This window comes from Gadus morhua, chromosome 4 (genome assembly GCF_902167405.1).
Source record: "Gadus morhua chromosome 4, gadMor3.0, whole genome shotgun sequence".
NCBI lineage: Eukaryota > Metazoa > Chordata > Actinopteri > Gadiformes > Gadidae > Gadus > Gadus morhua.
Genome location: NC_044051.1, coordinates 22666351 through 22676987, shown reverse-complemented (window position 1 = coordinate 22676987; position 10637 = coordinate 22666351). Strand labels below are relative to the sequence as shown.

At 44.4% G+C, this 10637-nt stretch overlaps 2 protein-coding genes and 1 long non-coding RNA gene across 3 annotated transcripts; 2 read left to right on the top strand and 1 right to left on the bottom strand.

The window, feature by feature from the left end:
- Positions 1-640: 640 nt before the first annotated feature.
- hcar2 (hydroxycarboxylic acid receptor 2-) lies at positions 641-2285 on the top strand. The gene has a single exon (XM_030353438.1). It carries the CDS (start codon positions 1110-1112, stop codon positions 2049-2051), a length of 942 nt encoding a protein of 313 aa, XP_030209298.1. The 5' UTR covers positions 641-1109; the 3' UTR covers positions 2052-2285.
- A 1994-nt stretch (positions 2286-4279) lies between these two features.
- Positions 4280-6489, bottom strand: LOC115541608 (zinc finger and SCAN domain-containing protein 2). The gene is made up of 2 exons (XM_030353433.1): positions 6203-6489; positions 4280-5989 (listed from the first exon to the last, which is right to left on the bottom strand). The coding sequence occupies exons 1-2, from the start codon at positions 6420-6422 to the stop codon at positions 4410-4412; spliced, it is 1800 nt and encodes a 599-aa protein (XP_030209293.1). The 5' UTR covers positions 6423-6489; the 3' UTR covers positions 4280-4409.
- Positions 6490-6530: 41 nt separating this feature from the next.
- Positions 6531-9361, top strand: LOC115541617 (uncharacterized). Its single transcript, XR_003976386.1, has 3 exons — positions 6531-6813; positions 7069-7239; positions 8101-9361. It is a non-coding gene; the product is annotated as an uncharacterized LOC115541617 (long non-coding RNA).
- The last annotated feature ends 1276 nt before the right edge of the window (positions 9362-10637 follow it).

Here is a 10637-nt window from a genome sequence, read left to right as displayed (position 1 = left end):
ATGCTTTGTTGCATCACTGCCAATTGGAGTGAATGGATAATGGTGTGCCATAACATGTCCTGTAAAAAACCTGCAAGCACATTTTATTTAAATTCAAGTCAGTTATCCTGTGCTCTAACTTTCAGTCCAAATCCATTTCAACACAATAAATCTTCATTATTTATCAGTAGATGAGTTGTTGTCAGTCAATTAACTTCATTCATCTCTATTGTGTTGCCTGTTGGACATGGGGGGCCAGGCAGGGGCGGGGCTGCTCCCCCCTCCACAGAGTGTTGTGATTGGCCGAGCCGGATGAGTGGTGTGTTGGATCATCCATCAGTGGAGGGTCCCTGATATCTGATGGTGTAGGTGGAGGTAACAAGCTTCTTAGACCATCACAGAGCTGTTAGTGGAGCCACAGACAGACACAGTGAAACCAATAGTGGACCAGACAATAGTGGACACACCTCAACAGGCAAGTGTCAAATCCCTTTTTTGCATTGCATAATACCTCGGCTTTCATACACCTTTTATTAAAGATTAGAATTATTAGTATTTATTATATATGTAAACAAATTACTCCACATTGAAAAAACGAGAGAGAGAAACAGTTTATAGTATGTGTATTATATATATATAAAATATAAAACATTCTCCTGATATGACACTTAAATAGATAGGATATGAAACAATGTCTTTGTTCATTTGTAAGAAATGTCTTTCTTATGCAGAGCTAAGCTGTATTCTGCAAGGAACATTTCATAAATTCACGGTGGAAATAGGAAGTCATACAGAATTGGTTTAGAGATCTGAAACTACTGACCACAGTTCAAGTTCCTTTTGGTTAACTTCTCTCCTTTGTGCTTTCATAATCTTGTCCATTTCATAGCGGAAAGCCCCAGTTTAGTATGTAGAGAAGCACAGGATATTAAGACAGATGTAGATATGTCTCGATCTCCGGAAGTGTAGCTAATCGAGGCTTGAAGATATTCTCTTCTAAGGAGGACGGTTCATTTAGAGGACATTAGCCGAGGTACACAGGCGCTATCTGCTCGTTGGTTTCCCTCTGTGACCGTAACCCTTCTCCTCTCACAGACAGATCCTGCTGTTGAGGCAGCCACCAGGTCATCATGACTCCTACCTTCATGGATTTGGTCAACATCAACTCCACGATGATCTTCATCTCCCAGAGATCCGTCAACGACAGCGATGTGGAGGAGACGGTGTACGAGAGCTGCCGCGAGATGCCCGCCGTCATCATCTGGTACCTTGGCCTTCAGTTCATCAACATGTTCCTTGGCATCCCGGCCAACCTAATGGTGCTCTGGCTCATCCACAAGAACAAGGGGGACTCTTCCACCTCTGACATCTTCATCCAGCAGCTCGCTGTGCTGGACGTGTTATTTTGCTTGACGCCGCCTTTGGAGCTGGTCAACATCGTGTACCTCACGTCCAGCGTGCCCTGGTATGTGCTTCGCTTCTTCTACGGCATCAAGGACACCTCTCCGCTGTTCCTGGCCTGCATCTGCCTGGACCGCTACATGGCGGTGCTGCACCCTATTACCTTCACCAAGCTGAAGGATCGGCACCACCGGGCCATCCTGGCCGCGGGGGTGTGGCTGGTGGTGCTGGCGTATGCCGCTGCCAAGTGCAAGGGGGACATCCCAAACTTTGAGAAGGTGTTCACTGTCATTATCCTGGCCACCTTCGCCTTCATGGTGTTTTGCAACATGGCCATCCTCTGGGCCCTGAGGCAGTCGGGACCGGGTCGAGACGAGATGCACCCGGTGAAGAAGCGGGCCTTCAAGATGGTTCTGATCATTTTGGCCATTATCGTCTTCAACTATTTCCCGCCCGTGGCGCTCTTTCCTTTCCGGGCGTACTATACGAAAGACGTGTTCCATTGCTATATTCATTATCTGGCGTTCGGCTTGATGGACTTCAGCAGCAGCATTCAGCCAGTGCTCTACTTGTCCAAAGATAAGCTAGTGCTGAGCCTGTCCATGTGCTGCCAGAAGAAGAAAAGCCAGATATTTACCAGCAACACCACTCAAACTGTGAGCGGAGTGTGAGTAGAGTCTGTACATTGTGAGGGTGTAGGTTACTCAATGTGTGGTTTCTTGTGTGTGGGGTAACGTTACGTGGTGTGAGAAGTTGAGGAAATCGAGGAAACTCGATTTATTTACAAGAAGACTTGTCAATAAATGACATTATGTGGTGATATTCTGAAAGCACGTAGTAAAATGTAATACACTTATTTGCACTTTTGTGTCGATTAAATACAAATAAATGCTATGCAAATGTTATTTGGGCACCTTCTTTTCTTCTAAAATAAAAAGTATGAACCGAAAATCAGGAAAACCTTTTAGTTGATAGCTATGTATTAATACTTTTAATCAGGCTTTGGAACACAAAAAAGCAAATCAACAATAATTCTTAGTAGCAGAAGAATATTTTTAATACACATTTAGGCACAATAACCATTTGGCAGTAAACCTATAATAATCATTTTTTTCCTCATCAGTGCTTTAGTGGAACCCATGAAATACAACGTACATTATAAAACCAAGAGGAAGCCAGACATTCAGCAGTATCAGTATGGCTTGCAAAACAATTACGGAAAATGAACAAGGGCTGTTTTATCGAATTACGATATATTGCGATGAATACAACTTAAATAAATCTTGGTTCAAGCATGACTGTGAAAAATACATTCTTCCTTATTCAGTTTAACAGCCGACGGCGGTGCAGTCAAAGCTTTGTACGGCCACGTATCGGTCAAACCAAGAGAACATCTTTTCAAACCTTACATTTTTGTAAGGTTTTAATTCTAAATGTTCCCGTAAAATAATCTGTTCAACAAAAACTATATTAAAGACATATATTATATAATATATTACAATTCTTTCATTTACATTTGTAATTGAATATCTGCAAACCATTTGGATGATAAGCTAATAATCAAATGTGCTGAAAGCGACCAAATCATTTGAATCACAAAGAGCGGCATAACAATAATTGCCTTGATAAATATTATGGAACCTTTGAGTCACAGCAAGGATCTGACGACAGTGTATTGCACAGCACCGGAGATCCCCCCCCCCCCCTTGCCACCCACCACTACCAGAAGCATTCCTCTTTTTCCTCAGGCACCGGAGAAGACAAACCATGTCTGATAGTAAAGGTGCGGCCACACCAGACGCGTATCTCGCGTAATTTTTACGCGAGATGCGCGCGTAAAATGTTGCTTGACCATTTTGTGTCAAAAATGGTCGCATACGCGCCATACGCGCCTACGTCACTCGCCTAGATGAGTCCATGTCCATGCAAGTGAACGGAGCGTTCCCTCTTAGTCATAACTATCAAACCAAACATCCTTCACATTCACCGAGCGAACATTACGAAAGTAAAATGCACATTTCTCGCTAAAAATGTTTCCAGAAACGCATTTAATGGCGTAACTATGTTACTATTTCCACCCAGAATAAAGAAAGTTGTCGGCCGTGGCTGTGTGTGTCTGTGTGTGTGTCTTGCCCCAGGATGAGGCTCCCCACGGTTAAGGCTCCAACACTTGGGTGTGTGTGTGTGTGTGTGTGTGTGTGTGTGTGTGTGTGTGTGTGTGTGTGTGTGTGTGTGTGTGTGTGTGTGTGTGTGTGTGTGTGTGTTGCCCCAGGATAAGCTGCGCTGGAGTCCGAGGTAGGAAACCCAAACGCCGCCGTGTTTGGGTGATAGAGTTTAGATCGGGTTAGATTAAATAATCTCGGATATAAATAACAATAATCGGGTTAAATAACTTCACATGGTGTGTCTGGTGTGTTTCCAGCATTCGTAGTGTTGATCAGCAGATATATAGTCCACCAAGACGTTGAGGTTGCTTAGTAACCAGAGACGCTGTCCATGCAAGTGAACGGAGCGTTCCCTCTTCGTCATAACTATCAAACCAAACATCCTTCACATTCACCGAGCGAACATTATGAAAGTAAAATGCACATTTCTCGCTAGAAATGTTTCCATAAAAGCATTTAATGGCGTAACTATGTTACTATTTCCACACAGAATAAAGAAAGATGTCGGCCGTATGCTTCTGTCCAAGCTCACTACTCTCTGCCAGTGACGTCGGGTCAAGCTCAACGCTGATTGGGCAACGCGGCTAATCGTCATGCGTATGAGCGTAAAAAGCTCAATTTTTTGAACTCTTGAAATGTACGCGATATACGCGCGTATAGCGCGTATTTCGCGTAAATATACGCGCTATACGCGCGTATTTCGCGTAAATATACGCGCTATACGCGCGTAAAATGTTGCTTATACGCATGAAGCGCGTAATACGCGCGTAAACCAATGGTTCCCTATGGAAAAAATGGCGATTTTATTCGCGAAGTACGCGAGATACGCGTCTGGTGTGGCCGCACCTTAAGGGTCCTCTCTCACTAATCTCCAGTGACCTCCCCCCCCCCGGCCTGGCTCATGTCCCCCCCAGCCGGCCCGCTGTGCGTTCGCAGGTGTTTCTTGAGTGAGGACTGGTCCGTGTAGGTCTTACCGCAGGTGCTGCACAGGAACACCTTGTCCTTGGTGTGCACCAGCTCGTGTCTCTTCAGGTGCCCCGAGCGGCTGAAGCTCTTGCTGCAGTACGAGCAGCTGTACTCCTTCTCCCCGGTGTGTGTCCTCAGGTGCAGCTTGAGGCTGCTTGCAACTGTGAACTTCTTGCCACACTCTTCGCAGCTGTAGGGCCGCTCCCCCGTGTGCATGCGGGTGTGTATGGTGAGATGTCCGGCCTGGCTGAAGGTCTTCTTGCACAGTGGGCAGCTGTACGGCCGTTCCCCCGTGTGCACGCGGTAGTGGGTTTTGAGATCGCCGAGGCCGTTGAAGCGCTTGCCGCACTGGGCGCAGCAGTATGGCTTCTCCCCGGTGTGGATGCGCTCATGGATGCGCAGGTTGCCCGCGTTGCTGAAGGTCTTGCCACAGGCGCCGCAGCCGTACGGCCGTTCACCCGTGTGCGTTCGCAGATGCACCTTCAGCTGGTTGTGCTCGTTGAAGCGTTTGCCGCAGTACGCGCAAGAGTACGGCCGCTCGCCCGTGTGCACGCGCTTGTGTATACGCAGCTGGCTGGGGTGGGCGTAGGTCTTGGTGCACAGGGTGCAGCCGTATGGACGCTCACCTGTGTGTGTGTGCCTATGCGACTTGAGCAAGTCGGCCCGGCCAAAGTGTTTGCCACATAAGCAGCACACGTGGTTCTTGTTTTCGCCACTATGCGCCTTGAGGTGCACGTTGAGGGTGGTGGCGCGGTTGAGTGTCTTAGGACGCACAATGCAGTGCAGGAAGTTGTCGCGGCTCTCCAGGAAGTCCGAAGCAGAGGAGACGGCGTCAGCAGGGACGTGGTTATCCCGGGCACCTGGTGCCACATCCTCCTCCTGGCCCAGCCTGCGGGGGTTAATCCCAGCATCCATCAGGCGTTCCGCTGTGTCTGGATAACAGTCTTTGCTCTCGCCGCTGCTGCACGGCACGTTCCCGTTGATTTCTGCCTTGATAAGATGTCCGTCGTTGATCTCACTCATTCCCTCTGCGTCGACCCCAGCAACTAGGACCTCGCTTTCACCACTGTTGGAGTCCTGGTCCCGGTCAGAACACAGAGATGTGTATTCGTCATGACTACCGTGATAAATGTCTGGACTACCGTGAGGTACACCGAGAGCGTTAGGCTTAATGGGTCTTATGGTCAAGTTGACTGGGGATGGGGGCTTGGACAGATCAATTGCGCTGCTGTTCTGTAGGTCGGGTTCTGTCTTGATGGACAACGTGGCATCAGACACGTTGGGGTCCACTGTCATTTCTTCAGACGGATAATGGTTTGGTCCTTTACTTTCTCTCATCTTGTCTTTATTTTTCCTCCGCGAGCTCTTCTTGTCACTGCTGCGTATCGACATTTTGAAGATCTCCTGATGGGTCGTCATGGTGACGGCATTCCTGTTTGATGCCGAGCACGACCCGACACACTCTTCATCACTTGGGTCTGTGGAAATACATATTCAAAAATTATTTGAAGAAAAACACCTGTCTATAACGGTCTATTATAAATGAATATAAAATATATCGGAGAAAACAATGAACAGAAATGATTAGAAAGGAGCAGACAGGGTATCCAGTCCACTAAAGGTCAGAGAGACTGATGAGCTAGTAAACTAAAACAATTACAGTATTGACTTTTACAATATTCCAACACTACCTGCTAGCGGACACTCTGTATTGCTTTTTGTAAACAACATCCTCCTCAGGTCTTCGTTTTCATATTCAATTCGTTGTATTTTGCACTGATACTCCGACAAGTTCCTGTCGACCGAGTTCAGAATGTCGTTCACCGTGGCCTTGAAAATCTCATTTAACGAAGATTCCAAAAACATTTTGAGATCTTTAAATGTAGTCATGATTGACCAATCGTTTTTCATACAAAATAAACAACAGTGCGTTTTAAATACACCGGTAGGGATCTGTAAAAGGGGGTGTGTGCGGTGCTGCCTCCGTGGACGGAACAAACAAAGCGAACACAGTCGCTTGACAGTGACGTCAGGGGGGCGCCCGGTGTCGGTACCAGATGACCGTTGTCGGCATAGATATATATAGAACACAGTGAATATAGAATATATTATGTATATAATATAAAATATATATAGAACAATGTTCTATATATATCTATGGTTGTGGGTACCAGATTGATTCGGCTGCCAGATCGACTCGGGGTCCTGGATTCACAATAATAACGCACATTCTGTAAACGCTGTCTTTTAAATGCGCATGCGCGTTTCATTCATTATTTTCCATGGTTATTCCGCTCTATAGGTAAGTATTAACGATCTCCTTTTGTTTTCTAATCTATGAATAATAATGTAATGAACAATGATTAATCAGACAATATTTGTGGCTTTAGATTGATGGCTAACGTGAGCTAATAAACGTTAGCGGGGAGGGGGCTTTCATCACTATAGGATTAGTTTTGTAGGTGATATTTACCCTATCCGTATTACCACGGAAATAATATTTTTTTCTGGCGTTAATTCTGAAAACTGTCTTTGTTTATTACATTTATTTTCGCAGAAATGGAAGCGTTTTTTACCGAAGTAAAGCATTAACTGAAGCTAAACCAACAGCCTAATCACCGCCCTAATCTCAGAAGGCAGGACATTGGACAAGTTCATGGCATCCTACCACTGGTCAACCTTGCGAGAGGATGAGAACAAATCGTTGAGTTTTGGTACTTTTTGAAAGGTGAGGTATGAAACTGAATTGAGATGGATGTATTCTCTCTCTCTCTCTCTCTCTCTCTCTCTCTCTCTCTCTCTCTCTCTCTCTCTCTCTCTCTCTCTCTCTCTCTGATTTTATAGGCAACACCTATGCACTTATCTCAGTGAATATTTTTTTAGATGTAATAGAGAATATCTTTCGCATGAACATAGCCTTATAGTCAGGGGCGGCCCCAGCACATTTGGCGCTCTAGGCGAGATTGTTGAGGGGGGGGGGGGGGGGGGGGGTGTATGGAGCGATTGTTGACGGGGGGGGGGGGGGGGTATGGAGCGATTGTTGACGGGGGGGGGGGGGGTATGGAACGACTGTTGACGGGGGGGGGGGGGGGGGGGGGGGGGGAGACGTGACCTATAAGTGAAGATTTTTTTTTTTTTTTTTTTTCGGGCGCATTATTTTGCGCTCCCCCTCTAGATGGCGCTCTAGGCGGCCGCCTAACCCGCCTGTAGGGAAGGCCGCCCCTGCTTATAGTCTTTGTTCCACTACAGCAAATTATATAAAATAGTTCACTTTCAGGGAGACTTGGGCCGAACAAAGAAGAAGAACACACCAGAATAGGCCTGTTTAGTAAGCAGGATTTGATGCCGCATTCCTACACTTGTAAAATGAAATTCAATGTGGATGTAATCCAAGTATTCAGAATACAATACTCAGATTGAGTGATGAAACGGAATACGTTACATATTAAATTTATGGGCATGTATTCTGTATATGGATACATTTTAAAAGTAACCTTCCCAACACTGAGAGTACTTGTTTTTTTGCTTTGTAATACTCATGCAATACCATGATACCAGTAGATCTTGATGGAACTTTTCTGCTTTAAAGGTTGATGAATGTCCCCGCTGTCAGCATCATGAGGTGATGAAGACTGTGGCACCTGTCCTTCATCCAATTGATGCCAGCAAGGCATGAAGTGACCTTGGGGTTGACCTAATTGGTCCCCTTCCCACTACCGCATAGGGCAAAAGTTAGCTTTTATACATGGCTGATGTATGTGTAACCACATTTAAAGATAGTCAATGCAAAATATTTGGTTTAAAGGAAAACTAGTGACAGGGATGGATGTCTACGATTATTACTACATTTACAACATTTTATGTTGCAGATTTATTCTGACAGCAACAGACCTTTTCACAAAGTGAGTTTTGGCAAAACCCCTGTGCACCAAAACAGCTGTTGAGGTGTCCAGAAAAATTGTGAACATTCTCCTCGACTTCGGTCTGGTCGACAGAATTATAACCGAATAGGCCTGTCACACTTCCTGCTTCCGGAACACGTAGTAGGGTAATCCAACTTCCGGTCGCGTCTAGCAGCAACAACAATGGCAGCCCCCGTTCGCAGTTGTTCTTGTAGTGTACCGTGTTGCTCTACATCAGGACGTAGACAGCCATACCTCAGCTTCCACGCTTTCCTGAAGGACGAAATAAATCTTGGGTGAGATTAATTTTTGCCCAGTACTGTCCTTACGTGCGAGTGATTCTAGACTGCACAGAAATCAGGTGTGAGGCACTCTAATCACTCACCCTCCAGTCTGAAACATTCTCCCACTACAAGAATACCAACACCTTCAAAGGTCTGATTGGCATTGCTCCATGTGGAGTTATCACCTTCATTTCTAAGCTGTACACTGGTTCCATATCAGACAGAGAAATCACACAGCAGTCAGGAATCCTGAGTCTACTTCAGCCAGGAGATGCATCCATGGCTGACAAAGGCTTTGTCATCAAGATGCTTTCTGAAGTTGGGGCTACCCTCATAATGCCGCCATTTAAAAGAGGCGCCAGGTTCACCAGAGGACACCGAAAAAACCCAGAGTATCGCCCGACTTAGAATCTTGGTGGAGAGGGCCATCAGAAGGGTCAAAGAATATCATATCTGGGACACGACCATTCCTCTGACTCTTTCAGGCTCTGTCAATCAGCTGTGGGTAAATTGTTGCTTGATTTTTAACCATCAAGGTCCTTTAGATGTGAAGGGCGATGTCCCAGTGTTACACATTAAAACACATGACATCACATGACTATTTTCAAACGTTTAATGTTCTGTTTATATTTAACAGAAAGAAATTAAAATGAAATTGTGTGTGCGTGTGTGTCCGTCCTTTTTAAATGTTTATTTAATGTTCGTTTCCAGTTTTTTCTTAAATATACATTTACATATATACATATTTACATTTAACAAAAAAAAGAAATGAAATGTTCTGTGTGTGTTAGGCAAGGCAAATTTATTTATATAGCACTTTTCATACACAAGGCAGACTTTAAGTGCTTCACATATAAACATTGTCATAAAATAAAGTAATAGATGTGTAAAAGAAAACATGCAAAGAAATTAGTAAAATAGAAAGTTATAAGGGCATTTTAGTATTAAAATAGAAAATAAAGGCAAAGTTAAAAAAGCTTTTCAGAAAGTGCAATGTATTTAAGATTTAGCAGAAAACTAATGCAAACATAAAAGTCTTCAGTCTTGTTTTAAAGGTGCTCAGAGTGTGTTACCTTAAACAAATGTTCAGGAATGTTCGTTTCCAATTCTTTGATTAAAATAATTTACATATATACATTTAACAGAAATAAATAAATGAAATGGGGTGTGTGTCCCTCGGCCATTTTTACTTGGCATTCAGGAGGTATGTGTCCATGTATGTGTTAAAATAAAACACCTAACCCAAACCTTGGGTTTCCTGACCACAAGTTGGTCAGTGGGTTCCGGGCGAATCCCCTGGAGCAAAAAGAAAAAAGATGTCAGCACATAAATCATATTGTCAGTGTAGCAACACTTAAGTCAGTGTTAGTCACGTCTGTCTATATACTAGAACTTCAAATACTATTATTGAGTAGACTATACAGGATGTTTGGCTAGGCCTGAGGTAAACACATAAACCTGTGTCGTTGGTCGGTGCCACGACTGCAGAATACTGGAGGACAACAGGTGTTGGCACGCTTTTCTCCCATGTGAAGTGGTACTGATGTGTCTGGAAGAGGAGTGCAACCACGTGGTTGCATAACGCCTCTACAGCAGCACATGAACAGGAGAATCCATAAAAATCACATAGGTGTAGCAGCACTCAGCACAATATAGACATGGAGAACATACTTCAGGGAATATATGTATATACACACACACACACACACCTTGCTTTACACAAGGTAAATTGTGAACCAACAGTTTACCACATTAACATCAGTGGATTAAGGAACAAAATATGAGAATATTAAAAAAACAAAAACATCAAAATCTGCAACAGCGGACATGAAACAAAACATTATCATCTGCAACAGCAGATCTGGAGAAAGAGAGCATTTTGGAACAGCAACAAGAAACAATAATAATAAAAACACATAGACTGAACATGCACCTGAATC